General features: G+C 45.6%; 1 protein-coding gene across 1 annotated transcript in view; it reads right to left on the reverse strand.

Moving 5' to 3' along the window:
* Positions 1-9,468, reverse strand: part of PRTG (protogenin) — a 119,071-nt gene extending 109,603 nt beyond the window's left edge. The window contains exons 1-2 of the mRNA XM_084752883.1: positions 7,925-9,468; positions 5,757-6,059 (exon numbers count right to left, since the gene is read on the reverse strand). Of these exons, the coding sequence (XP_084609009.1) occupies positions 5,757-6,059; positions 7,925-8,000 (379 nt within the window). The 5' untranslated portion in view covers positions 8,001-9,468. The remainder of the gene's footprint in view (positions 1-5,756; positions 6,060-7,924) is intronic.
* Positions 9,469-24,644: the final 15,176 nt, after the last annotated feature.

Below are 24,644 nucleotides of genomic sequence, written 5' to 3' on the forward strand. Positions count from 1 at the left end.
GGCATGCAATGTGTATGTATGTATGTGTATGTATATATATAGTGCCTGCATATATATATATCATATGCAGGCACTCACACATAGACATAATATAAAAATAATACTTTTTTTTTAAGAGATCAAGCACGACTCAACATGGCTGACTGTTTTGCAGTAGGTCTTTATCAGTTTACCAGCCAAGAGCAACCCTGGCTATAAGATAAATTTCATGTCTCCAAACTGTAGTTAAAATTAATGGCTTTCACAAGTAACCTCCGAGTGAGTTTGATTTATTAGTTGAAACATGCATTAAACCTAAAGCCTTGCTTAAAAGATTAGTTTTCTGCTAGTATCTTTAAATTGCCGTGAGCTTCCTTAACAGGCCTAGCTGTTAAATATGGGAGCACAGATCCCTAGGGGTTGTACAAACGACCCCTGGCTGTGAAGACCTTTCTTTAGAATCATCAGCAGACAGCTGATCAAAAGCGTACAGATGCAGGACTCTTTTAAAGATTTCATTTTAAGATGGGCATAAATAAACACACTTGCGGGTGTGTGTGTGTGGTGTGTGACGTGATGTGTGTATTTGTATGGTGTGTGGTGTGTGTATGTGTGTTGAAGAAAAGAACCGTATTCCCTTGCTGGAGCCTGCTTCGCTTAAAAAAAAAATTCCACCAACTCTGAGAAGAGGGAGATAACGTTACAAGTGACATAGAAAGAGAAGTGAGTCACATGCATAGCGGGAAAGCTGGTTCTCTGATGCGGAGATTACCGGGCCTGACGCCCAGACTGAAGCAGAGGGCGCCTCCGAGCCTGCCTGCCTGGAGAGGCCCAGGAGGAGGCCACACGCAGCCGACAGAAGAACTTAGATTTCTGCAGAACACGCTTTCTCTTCCCAGGGTATCAGGAAGGAGCAGCTAAGCTTTATTTTACAGCAGTGGCAGATCAGTCTCTCTAAATACCTGTCTTGCTTTCCTCATTTTTCCAAAATCCAGGGATGGACTTGGAGTGCCATGTTAAGTGCTGCTCAGTGGGGCAGGAGACTGTAGGACCTGTGTGTCTCACAGGTCTGCCCTCAGTCTACAACCTCACTGCAACAGGGACACTGCAGTAAAAAATTGCCAGTTTTGGGTCCAGGATCTCTAATGAAATCCAAATATCTGAGCTGTGTTTTCATGTTCCTATTCCTTTTCCATATGCCACACCGTCCCCTTTTCTCAAACATTATTTTTTAAATGTTTTTAATGTCCTTTACGTTTCAAAATAAGCTGTGGGTGATAACTGATAAAGGACTCTTTAAGGCAGAAAACTACACCCACAAAATAAAATACTAAAAACTTCATCTTAACAGTAAAGCGGCACCGTATCTTACTGAAGGTAATGATTCCTGTCACTGAGAAGTTACTAGAAATGGTCGCCTGAACAACTTCACCAAGGCTAAAATTAATCTCAATTTTTCAAAAAAGGCATTATAATGGTAAGAGAATTCCTATGTTCTTCCATATATATATATATATATACATTGTCTTTGCCCAAGTTAAAAAAAAAAAGTCATGACAACTCTAAAACCACACAGGCCAGCTTTGTTCTCTCTGCCTATTTGGAGGCTCCCATTCCCACCTTTTATGAAAAGGAAACAGACAGCTTCCTGCTCAGTCCTCGCTGCTGGCCAGACTTTTACACATCACAGAACACGCCCGCCTCCTCCTCTACTTCCCTTATCTTAATTTAAACTTGTTGAAATATGAGACTGTTTTAGCGCACTAACGCTTTCCTCTGAGATTTATCTTATGCCAGCACTGACACACAGAACATCAATACGGCTCTCCGGTTACTTGTATTCCTAAAATATTTTAATCACAGTGTTTATATAAGGAAGACTTAGCACTCAAGTAGGTTAAAATTCTGATGTACTAAAATTTAACATATTTACATCTTAAAGGCTCTACTTTAACTTTCTGATTACTGTTACATGCAAATAGGAAAAGGGTTTCCCTCATCCCTCCCTCCTCATCCCTAACTACATGAAAATGTAAAAAGGGAATTATGAAATGGCTATCGATACAAAGGATTACTTTTTAAAAAATAGCTATATATTTATTACATTAACCCTGTGTTTTCCTTTTAAAATGGGATGCCTTAGCAAAACTAAACTAGACGCATTCTTTTGTGCTTGGGTGAACAACCGGAAAGCCAGCCCTCCAGGCCTTGGGGAAGAAGCCAGCGCTGATGTGCTGGGAGATAAGGTCCCACAGTGACACTTAAGGAAGGGCCAGCCCGCTTTCCAATTTCTGCATTCCTCAAGAACAATTCATGGCAATAAGCAACTTTGCAGAAGAGCCACATGAAAGCCGGGGCCAATGAATGAGGGTCATCTGCTCTTTATCACAGGGTAAACCTCACCCTGGCCAGTGTCTAACCTTTTAACCCTGCCGATTCCTAATTTACACATGAATAATGGAATTCTGGCCCAGGGTGCAACTTTCCGCTTCTAGTCGCTAAATTCAGAAACTAAGACTCAGCCTGTGTGTTAAAAAAAAAAAAAAAGTTAAGAATAGCACAGATTAAAGTTTTAGATTACAGGTAGCTACCACCGCTGAACCAAAAGATGCATTCACTCATAAAATCCCTAAGAAAACAAAAAGAAAACACTTATGCCTTGCTGTTGCCAATAAGTGGAAGAACTAGCTTTACACACACTCACATACCACACACACCACACACTCACATACACACACACTCACACACACCACACAAACACACTACACATACATACCACACGTGCACACACACTCACACCACACACATCACACACGCTCAACACACACACAACACACACACACACAACACACATACTCACATACCACATGTGTGCACACACACACACACACACACACACACACACACACCCCAGAATGCCCACTTACTGCTCCTCTCTTCCTGCTCACTTTGGATAACATCTGCACAGGAAGAGCAATTAGAGCCCCTGTCACAAGATACTGCTTATTAAACAACAAAACTGTGTGACTTCAGGATCACTGGGAGCTTTATTTTTAAAGAGAAATCTAAATTTAAATCCACTGTGTACTTCTTGCTTGAAATCCATAACAGTGACTAGAGGAAACACTTCCCATAATAGTCCCCAACCAAGGCAAAGAGATGGCCTAAGCAGTTAATCTGGGAAGTTTTGTTCCTTTGTGAGGCCCTGTAAAATGGCCCGGTGAATAAATAAACATTTCTAACACAGGGTCCAGATAAGTAGTCCAAACTGGCCTAGAACTAACTCCCTGCGTCAGCTTTCCGCAGGATAGGATCGTAGGTATGTGCCACACCTGATTTTCCAATGCGAAGTTCTTACGTTTATAATATGAAGATTAAGTTATCTACTTCCCCATAATACTTTGCAAAGTGATTAATAGCTACTTAAGTATTATTAATAAAAAAATTTAAAGATAAAAAAAAATGTGAAGATACTCCAAATGTTAAAAAGCTTTTTGTATGATTGGTTAGGATTCTTTACTTTGGGTTTGGTCTTGGGGGTTGGAACTGAACCCCGACACTCATACATGCCAAACACGGGCTCCATTGCTACGTCACACACCCAGGCCCTCGTCCTCATATTTGCTTCATCATTTCTGGAGTCAGAAAGCTGAGAAAGCTGGGTGAGCTGTGGCATTCTGTCAGGCTTCTCCGGAGGTCCTGGAAACAAGTGTGGTCTGGAAAAATGTTTGTCTTTTAAGCCCTGACCACTCCCCTCCACCACCCCCTTCGCCACAAAGGCACCACAAGCAGCAGCTCCTTGGCATGACAAAACTAAAAAGAAAAATTACTCCACAAATCTGAAAAGATGGAAATGCAAGAATGTCAGAATGACTGATTGTACATGAGACAAGACTCAAATGAGCAGAGCATAAGGCTAAACTGCACATAATCCTCAAAGTGGTACTCTACAGGGAAACCAGTACTCACTAAAAGAAAGATCACTGCCGGCAGTGATGGCACACACCTGTAATCCCAGCACTCGGGAGGCAGAGGCAGGCAAATCTCTGAATTCGAGGCCAGCCTGGTCTACAGAGTGAGTTCCAGGATAGCCAAGGCTACATAGAGAAACCTTGTCTCAAAAAACAAAAAAGAAAAAGAAAAGATAGATTACTGGCCAATGATCATAGCCAAAGGAAAACAGCAGGAGGTGGGTGGGTATTGGGGTTGGAGTTTATCAGAAATCTTTTCAGCGGGATGTGGTGGTCCCTTAATCCTAGCACTTGGGGAGGCAAAGGCCAGCCTGGTCTACAAAAGAGAATCTAGGACAGTCGAGGCTACACAGAGAAGCCCTGTTTTGGGAAAGAAAGCAAGCAAGCAAGCAAGCAAGCAAGCAAGCAAGCAACCTAGCTTTTCAAGGTTATGTTCTTTGGCAGGAGTGGGGGTGGGGCTGGGTTTGGAAGCACCTCTAATTTGTCAACATAGTTCAACACAAACATCTCTGCTTGCGGTCATTTCCCACAACTCATCTGCATAAATTACATCAAGTCCTTCGCAAAGTGCAGAAATAACATGCCCATGAGCTGCAGTTATAGTGACCTTGGGCAACTCTGAAGCTACTTTCTAAGCTTCTGTTGTGTAGACCCTGGACAGACCACTCCCTAAAGGTTACTCGGTTGTCTCCAGAACGTGCTCTTCCTGTTGTAGGCTTTAGGAATGGGTCAGTGTGTATACAATGCAGAATCTGCCCTCTGTAGGTTAACAGCGTAGCCAAGCCTTTCCAACATCCCATTTTCTAGACTGCCACTTGGTCATCTGAAGAGGTGAGGACGTTAAGGAGTTCCTTTACTTGTCCTAGGTCCATCCTGACAGTTACCAGGACAACCACCACCCAGTGGATCTCTTGGACAGTGGCTCCGATGATGTTAATATAAAGAAAATCCTCAGACAACAAACTGTATGACAACTGGAACAAAAAAAAATGAGTAGATCTGGGGGCTGGAGAGATGGCTCAGTGGTTAGGAGCACTGGCTTCTCTTCCAGAGGACCCGGGTTCAATTCCCAGCCCTGCACAGCAGCTCACAACTGCCCTCAGCTTCAGTTCCAGGGGGATCTGACACTCTTATTCCGACATACATGCATGTAAAACAACAAATCACGTGAAACAAAAACAAAAATAGAATTTCTAAAAAGTTAAAAAAAAAAAAAGAGCAGATCTGGATTACTTCCATTAGGCCTAACACAGAAACGACCTTAATCTGTTTCCCTCCCAGCTGGAAAAGACTAGAAATACTTCAAAGGCTTGAGAGTTACTGACCAATGCCCTCTCTTGCAATCAAAAGGCAACATGGGTGATCTAAGAGCAGCCTGAGATGGAAGGTTGGGCTGTAAGGAACATTTAGCGCTCAGGAGGCAGCCACACGGCAGGAAGATTTATTTGTGACCACTTCCACTCGGTGTTTTCCAAAAGATTGAAATTTTACAACAGCTTTGCTTGTACTGGCCAAACTTCTTCATGTAATTCTTCCAGGGAGCGGTGTTTGAAATGTAGACAGGGCCAACCTGACCAGGTTTTCTTTAACACTGTGCTTAAAAGTCTACTTTGAGTTTGGCTCCCAACGACACAAGTTTACATGTATGTTTTTGGTTTTTTTTTTTTTTGCAGGTTTCATTGCCATTAGTGCCAGCTGGTGTCATCTCTGGTAAAAATTCTTAATGTATGTATGATTTTAGTGCTACTCGTAAGTCAGTGAAACAAAAACCGTTAACCACCAAGAAGAAGAACTTGAGACACTTACTTGACAACGTCAGGTGAGCTTTCTGACTAAGGACGGCCCCATACTTGTTCACCGCCAAGCACTGATAAAACCCTTCGTCCGACTGCTCTCCTCGCCTGCCTTCCACCTCGCTGATGTACAAGGAGCCGTTAGACAGAACCTGGATCCGCTTGTTTTCAGACAGTTTTGCTCCATTTTTCAACCACGTGACCTTAATGGGACCTTCTCCATGAGCCTGACAATCTAAAAAGACTGAGTCTTTCCTCGTGACAGTTACGTCCTGTGGCTCTTTCAGGAAGAACAGTTCGCTAAAGCTCCACACTCCTGCAAAGAAAAGGGGGAAAGAGGCATAATCCCGAATTACAGATATGAAATCATCTGCACGCAACTGTATAAGGCAGTTCCTCCAGCCATGGTGGTCACCTCCCAAGGACTTTAATAAACACAAACTCAACAACCCCAAAACATGCCAAGATTCTACTGCCTTCCATGCAGGCAAAGAATCTGCTTCTCCGGTTTCTCGCCAGAGACCCAAAAATCATCAGAACTCACTAGCACAAGCCGTTTGCTACTTTTACAAGCTTGTCAAAAAGATCTTGAACAGGGTTAAGTCATAAAAGTCTAATTTTACAAGAAATCATTAGCAAAACTCCAACTCTGTGAACAAGCGAGCTGATTTCCTTGTCTCTTGAAGTGTTTTTGGGAAACCGGGCACCTACTCCTTTGGGAAGTGCGTTTATCTTTTGTGACAAATTACAAGTTTGCATTTTTTTTTTCCTATCTGCCCTTTTACAGCAGGGATGCTGTCTCCTCTCCTTAAAAGAAATCCATTTACTTCATTTCTGCCAAGCCAGCTAGGTATTTAAAGGACACACAATAGACTTTGAAAAGTTGGTAACTCTTGCTGCTTGTACTCAGTGGGTGATCGGATTAGGAAACCTTTATTTCACTTTTTTTAGTGCTACCAACTGTTGGAAAAAAATGCGTGACTAATTGGTCCTTACTGTCTAATGGGATAGGAGATTGCTTAATCAACCAATACACATTTTTATCAGAGCAGAGGAAATGCTTTATCCGAGCACACACAAGCCTCTGGTTCCTCCAGAATAATGCATTCGTTGCTGCCTCCCACTAGAGCAAAAGCATGTTTATCTGAGCTAACAGAAAGTTAGGGGTCTTGGTGGGAGATTTAAAAAAATAAAAAATAAAAAACCACTTCTCCTGATCAGTTAGAAGCCCTGATTACAAATACTCAGTAATGATTCATCTCTGTTTCTGATCAGGACAGATCCTGAAAACCTCAGAGTCTGGGGTTCCAGAGTTCCCCTAAGGTCTGCCCTGTGCAGCTACCCCGACAGCCCCAAGCAGCATGCACCACTCCGGAAGACGCTCATTGTGTTTCTGAGCCGCATCCCACTTTGATCCTTTCTCTTGCTAACTGAAACTAACTCCTCCAGAAAAAAAGAAAAAGGGGGGGGGGGGGAAGGGGGAGGGGGAGAGAAACCAGTGCTTGTAATTTATAAATAACTCAAGTCACTCTCTTCAAATCCCCTCCTTTCCCTAACATTTACTTTACACTTTTCTGTCTTTGAAGAAACCAAGATTGAAGAAAGGGAGACAAATAAATTTGTGCAAATTTGTGCAAGGTTAATCTGGAGACCTCAAGCCGGGACCCCAAAGACCTATAAGCAGGAAGTAAGTTTTATTCAGATACCTTCCTCCCCGCCTCTCTTAAGGCACAAATGGGCCACACAACTTTCAAGCTCCTTCTCTTAGAAATTTTACCCTCCTATCTCCTTGCTCCGTTTCGAGCTGCGGAAGGTGGGGGCCCCCAGCTCGCCCACCTCAAGACCTGTGGGAACCCCACTGCAAACCCTGGAAACAGCGCGCAGCCGCGACGCCCTCCTGCGCGGCGAGGCTGCCACTCAGGAAACAATATAAATAAAACCACGTGCGGCTGCGGCCGGGGAGGCAGCGCGGAGCCCTCGGCTGGCCGCAGCGCGGACAATGGCGTGAGTAGGGCGAGTGGACAGCAGCTCCGGAGAGACACGGCCTCGGCCTTGGAGCGCTCCGAGCGCGCCTCCCGAGGGACCCCTTGGCCTGCCGCCACCACCCGAGGCATCCCTGCCCTGTCTCCCCAACCCCTCCCCGCGCACGGCCGCGCACACTCGCACGGGGAGCGCGCCCACCTGGAACCGAGCCGAGCGACGGCAGCAGCAGCCACAGCAGCAGGGGCGGCATCCCCGGGCGCACGGGAGGCGCCATTCAGCGGGGCTGCGCGGGCATGCTCCCGGGCCGTCCGCCCGCTGCTCCCGTTGCTTTCCTGGACCCGCAGCTCCTGCTGCAACCCGCTGCTCCGGCGTGGTGAGGCGACGCGCCGCTTGTAGGCGCACGGACCGCCGCGCGCGCGCGCCAGGCCGCGGGGACCACGCGCGTCGCGTCCAGCCCGGGGCGGAGGGAGGCTGCAGAGGGCGGCGCAGTGGACAGTCTGGCCGGCCGGGGACTACTTTCTACATCTGGCCCCTGGGCCCCGCACGGCGAGGTCGGCGCTACTGGCGGAGGGACACGCTGCGATCGCCTGGGCGACCCCGGGGACAGGGGGAGGGCCCCGCCGGACAATGCACCTGGGGGTCAGGCCCCCGCCCCTCGGCCTGCGCGCCACGGCTGGCCACCGGGCCACAAAGGCCAATCCTCCTGACCGCGGCCAGTCCCCCCGGGGCCCTTCTCCCTCCTGCGGGCCAGTTAAGGATTCTGCACGGAGGAGGGGGTGGGGTGGAGGGATGGTGTTGAGAGATGTGGAAAGGCCGGAGACTTCCCTGATGGCCCCCTGCCCATCCCCCTGCCTTGCTCACCCGCCCAGGCCCTGTTCAGGGAAGTCCAGTTCCCACTTCTAAGGCTTGTCAGCGCCCCTGGAGGCATCCTATGGCGACAGCCCCCACCCCCCAGCTACCACCCACATTTGGAGACTGGTCTTATCATCCCTGGCCCCAACAGATACTGCCGTGGCTTCAAAATCATCTAAGAGAGCCCTAAAATTAGCAATTACTTTTGGGGAAGACGTTTTAACTCTGCCTTAAGTTAATTAAGTTTTTAAATGTGTGAGAACTAAGCGCAATAAGGGTCCTGTCCTGAGAGTAGAGGCGAGATCGGGGGCTATCTAGAGCTTGCGGTGCGAAGGCGGTCTTTGGTGGGTTGCCTACTTAGAAGTTAGGCTGATGAAAGAAGATACCAACGATGGGAATTTGTTCGCAGCTCTTGAAATTAATTAAGGATAACCCAGAGGAGTCGAAACTTACATTTAAAGAGGGCGGGGGAGGGGGGCGCTACCCGTACAGAGCCTTTACACGTGGATTAGCGTTTGCTAATCCTGATCTAAATCTTCGGCACATGACGAGGGCACAGGCTAAAAGCTAACTTTAATTAAAGCCGCTGAAGGAAATCTAGCTTTTGTCACCAACTGCCTTCAGCAAGTTTCCGGAATCCTCCTGATTGCGCTGGGGAGGGTGGGAATGGGAGGGGGAGTGTGGTTTTTTGAAATCCATTAGGACCCCCGCCCCACTTACCCTAAAACTTACTTAAGAAAAGTCAATCCACTTTGCGATTTCATTTTAAACCCACGAAAAACAGCAGTACCTTTGGTTCTGTTGCTTCCAACCCCATCTTATAATTTAAATGTGTTTGAACAATTTCCTAACCTCAGAATAAAAATTCGTGGAGAAATAAAACATTTTGTTTGGGGTAATAAAATGCAATATTGTAGGAAGCTTCTAAATATCTAATCATTGAGATTTACAGAAAATGAGGTACTTAACTGTTGGCTTTTAAACAACATTTTTGCTTGGATTGTTTTGAGATAGGGTCTCCACTCTGCAGCCCAGACTAACCTGGACCTCTCTTGTGTGTGGTCCAGGCTGGGGTGGAACAGGCTTGAGCCAGGATTCCCAGACTGGCTAGGCTTTTCTTTATTCTACGATTATTTTCTCCTTTCTCTTGACTTCACTTTCTTAGTGTCGACTGACCCTGAGGGTTCCTGTTTCCTGGAATAAGAAATGCTAATAAGACATGTTCCTTCAGTTACAGCCAGGACCTGGTGTTGCCTTGAGAAAGGGTATTTGCACTGAAACAAAAATGAAGGAAGATAATGTAATACATTAAGCAGCCTGCAAACCACGTCTAATATGTGTTTACTGCACCGCACTGGACAGGAGGTGAATTACTCTGACCATATACATTGTGCCGTGTTGGAAGATGCGTGGTCTATTCCAAAGTTTTCCTACGCACTCACTGTCTGTCCTGATAAACCTATGAGGTAAACAGAGACGTCGGGAGGAAGAGTTTATTCCACCTCACAGCTACAAGTCCATCACTGAGAGAAGTCTGGGCAGGAACCTGGAGGCAGGAAGCAGAGACCGTTTCTTGAGTGTGTGCAGGTTTTTGTCTGTTTTGTTTTAATACAGCATCCAGGACCACCAGCCTAGGAGTGGCACCACCCACAGTGAGCTGGGCTCTACCACTTCAATCCTCAGTTAAGAAAATGAACCACCGTAGGCTTGCGCACAGGCCGGTATGAAGGGGGCATTTTCTCAACTAAGTCTCCCTCTCCTTAGCTTGTGCCAAGTTGACACACTAGCCGGCACAGATGTCTTACTAGTAATATCTCCTATTTAATTTGAAGAAATAGACTTAGCCAAGGCACCCATTAGTAAGCTATGACTAGGAGCCAGGGTTTATGTTTCTTAATTCCCAAGTTTTACCTGGTTTTGGTATAGAAGCCTTTCTAACTTTAAACCTCTCTTTTCCTTTTAAGTGGTTTTTCCTAGTACTAGAGTTTGAACCTACGGCTCCATATTTGCTAGGCAAGCACTCTACCACTGAGCCATCCTCCCCAGCCCCCTTGTCTTTTCTATTTTGTATCTTTTTTTTTTTAAGATTTAATGTTTTTTTACTTTTAAGTATGCATGGGTGTCTTTGTATAGTTTTGTGCTTGAGAGTGTAGGTGCCCAGAGAGGCCAGAAGAGGGTGTCAGATCCCCTAGGGCGGGATTTATGCATGGTTTTGAGCTTCCTGTCAACTCAGGTCCTCTGTAACGGCTGTATGTGTTCTTAACTGCTGAGCTATCATTCATTTTATTTTCATTTTATTTTTTGAGACAAGGTCTTATGTAGCAGAGACTAGCCTTGAACTCCTGATCTTCCTGCCTTCACCTCCAAGGGCTCTGATTATAGGTATGCACCACCATTCCCAGTTTATTCTTGGGAATCGATCCCAGGGCCTCATTCATGCTGGGCAAAGTCTCTACCCTCAGTTCCCAGTCTCCTTTGTCTGCCTAAAAACAAAACAAACACAAAACCTGTCCCAACAGCTTGAGAACTTAGAGCATATTTTTTTTTTAACAACACAGTACAAATCTCCTCACACATTGATCTCACAGATTATTGTGCTTGCATCGTCTACTAAGTCTGCTAAGGTTTATTTTTATAAAACTGTGTTTGTTTCTCAATTTCTCTCAACCCAGCCATCACACAAATAATTAAGACTCTATTATATTATTTAAACAAGCTTCACAGCACAAGAACTGAGCAGTTATCACTCTATTCTTAACCCTCTAACCTAATTTGGCTTCCTCCCAGCTTACATCCCAGAGATACTTGCACATTGTAGCCTTCTCTGTTCCACTTCTCTCTCTCTTGGTCTCTCCCGGTCTCTCCCGGATTTCTCTAGTGGCTGAATCCCCTATTTCCTCCTTTAGCTCCTCCTCCCCTGACTGGCAGGAAGTCCAGCCCTATTCTCTCCCCTGCTCAGCAATTGGCTGTAAGGTGCTTTATTGGCACACCAGAGGAGCAGTATTTACACAACGTTGAGACAGGAGACTCTCAGAACCAGGATTGCAACCAAATATGGGGATACAGAAATCAGCATCTGAATTACACAATAACCTTATGCCTACATAAGTCCCATGCTATTCAAGAGCTTGTGTTCCAGCTCTTGGGATGAGCCATAATTTCCAACTAGAAGTGTACATCATATACTCTAGATGACATCACAGTGGGAAAGCCTGGTTTGGGGTTTCTGACACACTTGAGTTCATATTTCAGCATTTAAAAAAAAATACTTATTTATGTATACAGTGTTTTGCCAACATGTACACTTGCATGCCAGAAGAGGGCACCCGATTTCTTTACAGATGGTTGTAAGCCACCATGTGGTTACTGGAAATTGAACTTAGGACCTCTGGAAGAGCAGCTAATGTTCTTAACCTCTGAGCCATCTCTCCAGCCCTCAGTATTTTAAAAAAAATTATTTATTTACTAATTATTATTATGTATACAGTGCTCTGCCTGCAGGTACACCTGCACGCCAGAAGAGGACACCAAATCACATTATAGATGGTCATGAGCCACCATGTGGTTGCTGGGAATTGAACTCAGGACCTCTGGAGGAGCAGTCAGTGCCCTTAACCTCTGAGCCATCTCTTCAGCCCCATATGTCAGTAGTTTATGAACGGTTACTGAAGCTCTCAAACCTGATCTAGGTGATGGGAAGGAGGCTACGGCCAGTGGGCTGCAGGGATGTGAGATCGTGTGTGGGAAGTGGCTGCTGCCAGCTCTTTAAGTTAAGGCCACCATTAGTGCTTAGTAAGCAGATAGTCCCAATAATGATTTTGAAAAGTTATTTTCTAAGGGTCAAATCTGGTTGACTTGGAGATGAGCTAAAAATCTGCATGGTGCTGACAGAGTTAAGACAAGTGTCCAGTTTCCTAGGATTTTCTCTTGTAAGAGGAAGCTCTTTGCGACAAGTACTTGTGCCCCGTTTACTTTTGTATTCTGAAGCAAGGTCCCTGATTTTCAGGCTAAAAGAGTAGATCATAGGTGCTGAAAACAACAAACTGAAAGGGCTGGGGAAATGGCTCAGTGGGTAAAGTGGGTTGCTGCACAACCATGAAGACCTAAGTTCAAGTCCCCAGTACTCTTTTGAAACCCAGGCACAGCAGTGCATGTCTGTAGCCCAAGCAATGAGGAGGAGCAGACAGGTAGGTCCTGGGGGGCTCGCTGGTAAGGTACCCCAGCCAAGTCAGTGAGCTGCGGCCTCTGCACGAGAGCCTGTCTCCAACAAGATGAAGGGGCTGGAGAGATGGCTCAGTGGTTAAAATCACTTACTCCTTACAGAGGATCTTGTTCAGTTCCCAGGACCTACACAGGGCTTTGTAGCCCTCCATAATTTAATTCTGGGGACACAGTGATCTTTTCTGGTCTCCAAGGGCACCAGGCACACATGCAATGCACTTACATGCACCAGGGGAAATACACATACACATAAAATAAAAATAAATAATCTTTAAAAAAAAAAACAAAAACTCAGGGGGCTGGAAAGATGGCTCAGAGGTTAAGGGCACTGACTGCTCTTCTGGAAGTCCTGTGTTCAATTCCCAACAACCACATGGTGGCTCACAACCATATGATCTGGTGCGCTTTTCTGGTACATGCAAGCAGAGCACTGTATACATAATAATAAATTTTAAATTTTTTTTAAAAAGAAAAAAAAACTTAGGAAGATACCCAGCATGGGCCACCATATACATGCACACATACACACATTGAAATCTGAAGAAAAGTTTTTGTAGAATTAAAATTTTTTATTTCTGCTTTTTTTTTTTAAACAAAAACCAGAAACAAGCCAGGCGTGGTAGCACACACCTTTAATCCCAGTACTTCAGAAGCAAAGGCAAGCAGATCTCTGTGAGTTCGAAGCCAGCCTGGTCTACAAAGTGAGTCTAGGACAGCCAAGTGTTACACAGAGAAACCCTGTCTCAAAAAACAGAACGCAAAACACAAAAACCAGAAACTGGTTTCGTAAGTTCAAGTGGCCTGACACAACGTCAAGAGAGCCTACCTGCAGTCACCAGGCTGTGGAGCTGTGGAGTGGTCTCCAAGGCCACCGGCCCCTGGACGTTACCTGCTGCGTGGACGCACAGTCTCGGCAGAACATCACAACTCACAGCAGCAAAACACGGACTTTTCAAACAGCTGCCGAGCTTCTCTGCATAGTTAGAAGAGCAGGCCCAGCAAGCATGGGACCATAGGGCCTCCTGGGCAAGCCCGTTGGCTACCATCAGAACTCTGAAGTGAGTTATTGTGAACAGGGGATGTAAGTGCTGTAGCTGCGGATGGTACAGGTGCAGTGAGAAGAGTGTGGGCGTTCCCCCCGAAGGATAAACGACATGTCAGGCCCCATCACAGACCTCTGGAAGGCCAAACACTAGGAAGGCTGAGCAAGAGAATAAAGAATTTGAAGCCGGGCGGTGGTGGCGCACGCCTTTAATCGGGAGGCAGAGGCAGGCCGATCGCTGTGAGTTCGAGGCCAGCCTGGTCTACAAAGTGAGTCCAGGATGGCCAAGGCTACACAGAGAAACCCTGTCTCGAAAAACCAAAGGGAAAAAAAAAAAAGAATTTGAAGTTAGCCTGGTCTATATAACATGACTCGGGAAAAGAAAGCAAAAGAAACACAAAGATCATTTAAGCTGCATTTGGTTGGTTGGTTGGTTGTTGTGTTTGTGGTGTGCATGCCACTGCACATGGGTGGACGTCAGAGGACAGACAACTTCCAGGAATTAATTCTGCCATGCCGCCATGTGGATCCCTGGATTGAACTCAGGGTGTTCAGTTAAGTGGCCTTTTCCCACTGAACCATCTTGCCAGCCCCAAACAAAAATTTGCTTTTGTTTCTGGTTTGTTTGTTTGTTTTTTTCTTCTTCTTCTTCTTTTCTTCTTTTTTCAAGACAGGGTTTCTCTGTGTAACCTTGGCTGTCCTGGACTCCCTTTATAGACCAAGCTGGCCTTGAACTCAAGGCGATCCGCCTGACCCTGCCTCCCAAGTGCTGGGATTAAAGGCGTGCGCCACCATTTCTGTGCCAAGTGCGTCTGGCATTTCTGGGGTTTTGTTTGTTTGTTTTTTCCAAGGCAAGGTTTCTCTATGTAACTTTGGTAGTCCTGGAACTTGTTCTTTAAATCAGGCTGTCCTTGAACTCAGAATGCTGGGGCATTTTATTGTTGGGGTTTTTTTTGTTGTTGTTTTACAGATTTTTCTTATTTTTTCCCTCTCTTTTAAAATTCACTTTGTTATATGAGTGAGCTATTTGCATGTATACCTGCAGGCCAGAAATGGGCATCAGATCACATTATATATGGCTGTGAGCCACCATGTGGTTGCCAGGAATTTAACTCAGAACCTCTGGAAGAGCAGACAGTGCTCTTAACCGCTGAGCCATCTCTCCAGCCCAGATTTTTCTTATTTTTATGCTTGCCCAATAAGGCCTAAATTATCTGACTGAGTTCCATAAGGACTTCTCCCTAAAGCTTAAATATTCACCACACTTTAACTGAGACCTTTCCGGATCTACTTGGTTGGTTGGTTGGTTTGGTTTAGTTTTGAGACAGGGTTTCTCTCTGTATCCCTGGCTGTGCTGAAATTTGTAGACCAGGCTGGCCTCAAACTCAGAGATCTGTCTGCCTCTGCCTCCCAAGTGCTGGGATAAAAGGCATGTGCCGCTGCCACCCAACTGCCTTTCCAAATCTTAACCATGCTTTTGGAGAAGGAATGGAGATTTTGTCTGAAACTTTATGGCATTGTTATGCCACATGCCTTGTTGGCATTCTGTCGCTCAGCAGCTGGCACCCTGAAGGCACAGACCAAGCTCTGATTTACCTTACTCTCCTTGTTCAGCATGAAGGACATGGCCTTGCAGCTAAGAACTGAATGAGAACATTTTAAAAGATGTGTTTGTGTTTGCCTGCCTATGTGGATGTGCGCCATGTGCATGCCTGGTGTCCAAGGAGTCCAAGAAAACGGCACTGGACACCCTGGAACTGAAGTTAAGGGTGGTGCAAACTGTATATGGTCCTGAGAACTGAGCCAGGTCCTCTGGAAGAGCAATAATTGCTTTTAACTGTTAAGCAATTAGATAGGTAGGTAGGTAGATAGATAGATAGATAGAGATATTTCTTATATGAAAGGATAATGAGTTACTATACCATGTGTGATTAAAAAGATGGATATGGAGTTGGGTGGTGATGCTGCACACCTTTAGTCCCAGAACTTAGGAGGCAGAGTCAGGCAGATCTCTGTGAGTTCGAGACCAGCCTGGGCTACAGAGCAAGTCTCAGGAGAGCCAGGGCTACTGCCTGGGAGGAAAATGGATATGGGGCTGAAGATGTAGAACCCAGTAGCATGCTTACCTAACACACACACACTTCAAGGTTCACATCCACTAAGCAGGTGGCTGATGCCTTTCAGCCCCAGCACTCAGGAGGCAGAGGACGAGACATTCAAGGCCATCCTCTATTAGTAGCAAGTTCCAGGGCAGCCTGGACACAGGAGAGCCTGTCTTAAAACAAATAGAAAGCAATTTCCAGAAAGGCCTTTGAGAAATTACAAAGTTCCATACTTGTATTGTCACTGTCTAGGGTACAATGATCATTTCTGACTTTAAGCCATGTTTATCTGAATTTATATTTTGCACAATGCAAAACTAATACAGTGTATGACAGAAACAATTTTCCCACTGGACCTAGCTTATGGACCAGGATTATGATCCCAGTTAACAGGGACACTAAGGCAGGAGAATTTCACATTTGAAGAAATTATAAAGGGAGGAAGAGGAGGAGGAGGAGGTAGAGGAGGAGGAGGAGGAGAAGGAGAAGGAGAAGGAGAAGGAGAAGAAGAAGAAGAAGAAGAAGAAGAAGAAGAAGAAGAAGAAGAAGAAGAAGAAGAAGAAGAAGAAGAAGAAGAAGCAGAAGCAGAAGCAGCCGGCCGCAGCCTGGAGCAGTAGAATGAGTGAAACCCTCCCACTTCAGGTAGCTGTCTAGAGAGAATTTGAGCGCCTGTGTGTGAGGATTTGTTACAGAACAGTTTCTGAGAGACGAGGATCGGGAAATTGGGGCCAGAAGTAATTTGCCAAATACCATAATTGAAGGGGCCATTCTGCAGATACTGCTGCTCCTCTGCTTTGCATGGATCATGAGTGGTAGAGCTGGGGTGTGTGGTAGATGGGAAAGAGATAGCCACTTTGACAGGCCCCCAGACCCGAGCACAACTTACATTATCCGAGAGACACTGGGACCTAAGAGCCCAGCATGAAGTCCCTACAGCTGCCAAAGTGAAAACAAAGACCTACCCATCACAGTCCGTAGTTCTGGGAAAGTCCTTAGATGTTCTAGCCTTGCCCTTTGGCTCTTATAATTCTGCTTGTGGCTAACTGTTCTTGGTAACTGAGGTGCGAAGTGGGCTTTGTGCTTAGAAGCTCACACTGAGAAAGGCTCAGGACTGCACTCAGGTCCCGAACACTAGTGTACTTGCCAGCTGCCTAATAAAACCTTCTATGGGCTTATGTTGGCTTAAACCTATGTCCAGGTGGTCTTCTCTGGTGGATACCCACAACAATCGAATACCTACTTTTTGCATAATTTAATTTCATTTGATGGATGCAAGTCAGATTTGTGTGTAGGAAAATCTGATTCCTATATATGGTTTATAAGAAAAGATCTCAGTTGAGTGTTAGCGAGCGGCACATGCTTTCTTTAATCCTAGCATTTGGGAGGCAGAGGCAGGTAGGTCTCCAAGTTCGAGGCCAGCCTGTCCTACAGAGTGAGTTCCAGGGTAGCCAGTGCTACACAGAGAAACCCTGTCTCAAAAACAAAAACAAACAAAAAAGAAAGAAAAGAAAAGTCCTTAGTTTTGTGGCTGCCACCGCAAACTTACACTTATTCATTGATACATATTGTCCAGGACAAGGACAGTTTGATCTCACACATGTCACCATGACAACACTAGGTCAACTCTATTTCGCTTATCCCAGCATCTCACATTTTAAAAACAAGAACAAGCGATAATGTGTGTAAAAATCTTTGGAAACCAAAATAGTAGTAACATCAGCACCAGCAACAGCCAATCAGAAGGATGCTAGGGCTAGGAGAGGTCAAGAAACTTCTGGAAGGTCATAAACAATAAATGAAATGTGCAACTGAAATGTGAGCTTGCCCATTCAACGTCTCCTCGATTTGTGTGTTTCGCTACCGGTGCTGAGTCTGCTGCCAGGCACCTGCTTATCTTTGGCAGTGGTCACTGATGCACAATACATAGGATTTACTGTCGATTGACCTCTTTTCTTCTGAGACGGGGTCTCCTGTATTTCAGTCTAGTCTCTAACCCGCTATGTGGCTAAGGATGGCCTTAAACTCCTGTCACTCTCCGGCTTCCACCTCCTGAGGGCTGGGCACGCCACAGCTCACTTATGAGGTGCTGGGGCTCCAACCAAGGGCCTTGTGCACGTTAAGCAGTCATTCTAACAACTAAACTGTTATCGATAGCCCTTAATTGTACTTCTTTGTTGTTTGTTTAATTACATTTTAAGGCACATGCTTTTAATCTCAGCACTTGGAGGTGGGCGTTGGGGGCAGAGGCAAGCAGATCTCTGAGTTCAGGACCAGCCTGGTCTACAAGTGAGTTCCAGGACAGCCCGGGGTACATAGAGAAACCTTGTCTTTAAAAAAAAAAAAACCAAACCTATTTTCCTGCTTCTGCCTCCTGAGGGCTGTGTGTGTGTGTGTGTGTGTGTGTGTGTGTGTGTGTGTGTGTGTGTGCGCGCGCATGCGCGCCACTGTACGTGTGTGGGGATGTCAGAGCACAGCCTTGGGGAGTTGCTTCTTACTATGTGGGTTCCAGAGATGAATAAAAACATGTACATTTTGTTTATCATTTCTTAAACGTATTGCCAGAACCCTGAAATGAAAGATCACTTGGCTCAGAGAGGTGGCTCAGAGGGTGCAGGCGCTTGCTGCCAAGCTTGAAAACCTGAGTTCAATGCCCAGGGTTTGTAAAGTTGATCATTTATTTTTCTTCAGTAATGATTTTTATGTTCCTATTAGAGTTCCATTCCCAGTTTTGCTTGCTGTAACTTGTGAAGTGGGGGCGGGAAAGCTTGAAGATAGCTGATGAGGTGTCACAGAGGTCTACAAAGCCAGACTGATGGGAAGAAGGGACACAGATGCAAATCCTAAGAAGCAGAAGCAGTAGAGAACATTGCAGCAGCTGTTTACCTGTGGCTTTGAGGACGTTACCGTGCTCCCGCCTATCCTTCTGTGAGTCTCCTGCCAAGGAAGAGATCGTGCCAGCTATTGAGCTGTTGGCTGGATGAGAAAGGCTAGAGTGGTGCTGAGGGGAGGGAATTCGGTGCACAGAGATGCTGGCTGCAACCCCTTCTTTGTGCTCCATTAAAGGCTCTCCAGGGGTCTAAAGGACTCCAGCTCACTGTCCCATAAAAGGAACAAAGAGTGCCCCAGGCCTCAACACCTTTGTGTAGCACCTAGATAAGTGCTTTGCACACAGTGGGCTGAGGGGGGTCCCCGGAATTTTATAGTGGAGGAATGTCATGTTTTTAAATTGGTTCTTGCCAAGCAGAAGGGCTGGTTGAGGGGTTCGGAAGTGCCTGGGGAGACGATGTGGAGAAAGAAAAGCAAATTGTGCCCACCCCATCACCTGGGCAGTGTTTTTGTTGTTGTTGTTGTTGAGTTTTTGTTTTGTTTTGTTGAGATGAAACAGGGTTTCTCTTGCCTGTCCTGGACCCCCTCTGTACACCAGGCTGGCCTCAAACTCACAGAGATCTACCTACCTCTGCCTCCCCTGGTGCTGGGTGAGATTATAGGCATGGAACACTGCACCCCAGCTCCCTGGGCAGCATTTTAAAGCCAGGCTTCAAGGAACAGGATTCTTATTGAGCTCCCTGCCTTACCAAACACTGATGTGTGAGAGAGATTTGTGGTGACTTCCGGCAGGGGGCGGGGGGTTGCTGAAGCAGGTCTCCTGAAATGATCATTTGCTGATCCAGGGCTGAGGATCTCATGGAGTGCTCTGTGGCTGGAGAGATGGAAGAGGTTCCATTGGGAAAGTATTTGTTTTACATGCAGGATGACCTGGTGAGGACCTGGCTCTTGTAACCCTTGCACTGAGGAGGTAAAGTGGGGTTGGGGGTGTCTCTGGGGCTTACTGGCATGTCCTTCTTGTCAAGTTCTAAACTAATGAGAAAAACTGTGGAAGAAAAGGAGGAGGAGGAGGAGGAAGAGCGAGGGTGCTGGGTGATATCTCAGTGCTTGCCACCACATGTAAAGGCTAAAGTTCAGATTCCCAGAAACCACAGGGAGAACAGCCACCTGCAATCGCAGTGCCTGGCGGGAAGGAAACAGGGCTCTGGGAAGCTAGCTGGCTAGTCCAACAAGCTGGAATGGCAAGCTCTTCACTTAGTGTCCCGGAAGCCCCTACCTGTACATGCAAATGTGCATACTCATGGGGACCTCATAAAACAAGATGGTTCATGCCGTGGGGGTTGGGGGGTAGGGGTGCAGCCCTTTAGTCCCAGCACTTGGAAGCAAAAGAAGGCTGCAGATTTCTGTAATCTCAAGGCCAGCCTGGTCTACAGAGCAAATTCTAGGACAGCTAAGAGAAACCCTGTCTCTCCTTTTCCTTTCCCCACCCCTGCCCCCCAAAAGAAGACAGTGGTTCTTGCCTGAGAGACAACACCAGAGCTTCTCCTCTGGCCTTCACATGCAAACGTGTGTACACCTACACAAACATAAATACACACACACACACACACACACACACACACACACACACACACACCTGGGTCCTAGCACCACATAAACCATATGTGTGGTGCACACCTGAAATCTTGGTACTCTGGAGGTGGAAACAGGAGAATAAGAGGTGCAAGGTCACCTTATTTACACGAGGAGACAGCTGACGGCAGCCTGTTCCACATAAGACCATGGGCTGTGTCTCAAAGAGAAGAGAAAGATGTCTATAAACTGGTATTTAGTGCCTCACCGAAAATGGACTTTATAGCTGAGCATGGTGGGCCAGACTTTTAATCCCAGCAGTCGGGGTGGGGCTTGGGGTGAAGGCAGGCAAATCTCTGTGCCCTGAGTTCAAGGCCAGCCTGGTCTACAGAGCAAGTTTGAGGACAACCAGGGCTACACAGAGAAACTCTGTCGCGAAAACCCAAAACAAAAAAACCAAAATGCGTTTTATGTCATCAAGCCTTTTCTTTCTACTGGCTCCTATCATTATAGACGACAGCACTGTATGAGATTGTTTATTTGGGTCTGAGGCTGTCCTGGCATGTAGATGTGTAGAGGTCAAAGGACAACTTGCAGGATTCAGTTCTTTCCCTCTCTTTGTGGTCGTGAGGATGGAACACAATTGTCAGCTTGGCAGCAAGCTCTTTGATCTGCTGAGCCATCTCGCCAGCCCAAATAGTAGTATTTCAATAGCTAGTCTTTACTCTTGGCTAAATGGCTTGATCCACACTGTCTTCCATCCCTATCTAAAGATGTATAAACTCCATAGGTTCCCGAGACTGTGTACTTATGCTTCTAGCTAATAACTGTTGTGTGTGTGTGTGTGTGTGTACACAGACACACACACAACACACATATATACATATATGTATGCATTCATGTGTTGGTATATATATTGGATTTAAACTGTTGTCACAGTTTAAAGAACATCGTTTTAATAATTATAATTATAATCACAGATTCAAGTGCGTGTTAGATTTCCATAGATTTTTTTTTTAAGGTCACAGCAAGGCCTTTTCAAAATAGAAAGGTCCAGGGTTTGGTTCCCAGCACTCGTGAGAAGCAGTTCACAATCACCGGTAATGCCTGCTCCATAGGATCTGATGTTCTGTCATACACACACCTGTGCACACCCACACCCACATGTGTCTGTGCGCACATAGCATGTATGTGTGTGCACATACATATGCACACATATCAAATACAACAAATCTTCCTTTTTAAAAAAGACTGGGGCTTATAATGTTAGTTTATTTATTTGAAATAAACTTATTTAAATACTGTCTACCATTACTCACTTTGTTACACAAGACAACTCTCTCTTGTAGGATTTTTGTTAATACTATACAAACCTGGGAATAAAAACTATGTAATTTCATACATTTTCATTTTCCAAGATAAAAATTTATAACTATATTTAAGAGGTGGTAGGTAGAGCTTACTGTAGGGGCTGACAAAATGAGCCTCCCTTGATTATATATGTTCCAAATAGTAGAGGGAACTTTCATTTCAAAGCTGCTCTTTGACTTTCCTTGCAGTCAACATCAACAAAGGAACCCTAGGGAACGCTAATCCGTTTATACCAATCCAGTCCCGCTTTCCATGACTGGCACCTTCCAAGGCCAATTGCTACCCTGAGCCCTCACTTCCAGTTCAAAGCCCCAGTGTCGGGGAAGGAGTGTTAATGGTTTTCCCCGCAACTGTGGCTGAGAAATCAGGGCACTCTCCTCTGAGTGTCACAGCTGTTCTGGTTCTAACCCGGAAGAAGGACGGAGCTGGCTTCACTGCCTGTCACCTCTGCTTAAGAATCTTGGCTCTGTTTTAAGGCTGCCCCGTTTCCTCCTGGAGTGGCAGGGAGAAGAGGAAGAGCAAGAGAAAGTGAGAGAAACCTTCCCTGGCCGCTGGAAGACAGCCATTTCCATCCTCATCCTGTTCATGTCCCCGCTGTGACGCACTTAGGTCTCCCCAGCCTGAGCCGCTGTGTATTACCTGCTGTGCTGCCGCACAATACTCACTGAGTAATGCAATGAAAGCATTTTGTAGACATAATAACTTTTATAATTAACTAAGTGGCTTCTCAATCTTAATCTTATACAATATTTTACTTGTTATTTTTTTTTGTGACATTTTTACTCACTTGTGTGTGTGCTCACCCATGCTCACCTATGCCATGGCACCCATGAGGAGGTCCGAGGACAGCCCATGTGAGCCACTTCCTTCTTTCCACTATATGGGTACCAGGGACCAAACTCAGGTTGTCAAGCTTAACATCAGGGACACTTACCCGATGAACCAGACTTATTTTTTGTGACTCAAAACAAACAAACAAACAAACAAAAACCTGGGGGCCAGGTGGTTGTAGCACACACCTTTAATCCTGATAATCAGCAGGCAGAGGCAGGCAGATCCCTGTGAGCTCAAGGCCAGTCTAGTCTACAGAGCGAGTTCCAGGACAGCCAGGGCTACACACAGAGAAATCCTGTCTTAAAAAAACCAAATACAAGCCAGGAGGCAGTGGCACATGCCTTTAATTCCAGCACTTGGGAGGCAGAGGCAGGTGGATCGCTGTGAGTTCGAGGCCAGCCTGGTCTACAGTGCAAGTCTGGGACAACCAAGGATACACAGAGAAATTCAGTCTCAAAAAACCAAAACCAAAACAAAACAAAAAACAAAATAAAACCAAATACATTTATACATACATACATACTTACATACATACATACATATATACATACTTACATACACACATGGCATTTTTTTTCTATCTCTGTCTAGTGAAGAATGGGGCAGGGCAGCTGGAGGACATTGAGGTGGGAGTGGAAAGTCCAGGGAAGGTGCGGCTCCCTGAGTTGCTGGGCGTCCCACTAGCACACGAGAAACCCTGAGTTGGATCCCCTGCACCGCAGAAGCCAGGCATGGTACCGAAGACGTGTATGCCCAGCCTCTAAGAAGAAATTAAGGCAGGAAGATTTTTTTTTTTTAACTCACAACAGACTTCAATAGAGTTCAAGGTCAACCTGGGCTACACGAGGCTGTATCATTCATGACAAATGATGATAAGCACTGTAAAATTACAGTGAGTTTATTTCCTGCTTACGCTATGCCAAATGTTACTGTTCATGATTAATGAAGGAAGACCCGTGTTGTTGTTCAGGAATCTCCTATGGTTTTCGTGGACATATCAGCCCATTTCTATTGCCCTGACCTCAAGCACGGAAGCCGATTTCACTTCCTGTTGCTGGGAGATGTGGCGTAGAGGGCTCCAGATGTGAGGGGATGGGTCACAGTGGGTCCTAGTCTAGTTCACAATGAAATAATCACAAATGCTTGGAGAAGGTGTCAGAGGATGCGAAGTCACTTCTGCTGTCTGTTTTGCTATCTGTGATCAAAGTGACACACAGCAGTCATCAGGAGTTGGGTGTTGTCGGCTGCTCGACCTTTCTGAAGGTGACAGTCTGTTTCTTTTCTTTTCTTTTCTTTCTTTCTTTCTTTTTTTTTTAAGATTTATTAATTTACTATGTATACAGAGTTCTGTCTGCATGTACGCCTGCATATCAGAAGAGGGCATCAGATCTCATTATAGATGGTTGTGAGCCACCATGTGGTTGCTGGGAATTGAACTCAGGACCTCTGGAAGAGCAGGCAGTGCTCTTAACCACTGAGCCATCTCTCCAGCCCCGAGAGTCTGTTTCATGAGTAGCTATGGTATTTCTTTTTTAAAAAAAATTTTTTTTATTGATGGGCAGTGGTGGTGCACACCTTTAATCCCTGGAGTCACAGGCAGGCAGATCTCTGAGTTCAAGGCCAACCTTGTCTACAGAGCGAGTCCAGGATATTTAGGGCTACACAGAGAAACCCTAATTTGAAAAACCAAAAAAATTAAACATTTTTTAAAGAAGTATTTTGTGTGTATGGATGCTTTTGCCTGCGTGTGTGCCTAGGTACCATGTGTGCGCCTGATGTCCCCAGAAACCAGAAGAGGGTATCGGATCCCCAAGAATTTGAGTTACAGACCATTGTGAGCTGCTTTCTGGGTGCAGGGTATAGAATCTGGGTCCTCCTCTGGGAGAGCAGTCAAAGCTCTTAGCCGCGGAGCCATCTTTCCAGCCACAACTACGATATTCCTCAGGGTTAGAAAGATTAGATCAGCTAAATCATTCTGACTGGGATAAAATGAAATCTCAAAGTAGTTTTAATTTGCATTTTCCTTTTAGCTACGGACGTTGAGCATCTTTAAAAAATGTTTCTTTAAGGGGACCTGCACAAACTGTTGCACCAACCA

Source organism: Acomys minous (genome assembly GCF_964271855.1).
Source record: "Acomys minous genome assembly, chromosome: 13".
In the NCBI taxonomy this organism is placed as follows: Eukaryota; Metazoa; Chordata; class Mammalia; order Rodentia; family Muridae; genus Acomys; species Acomys minous.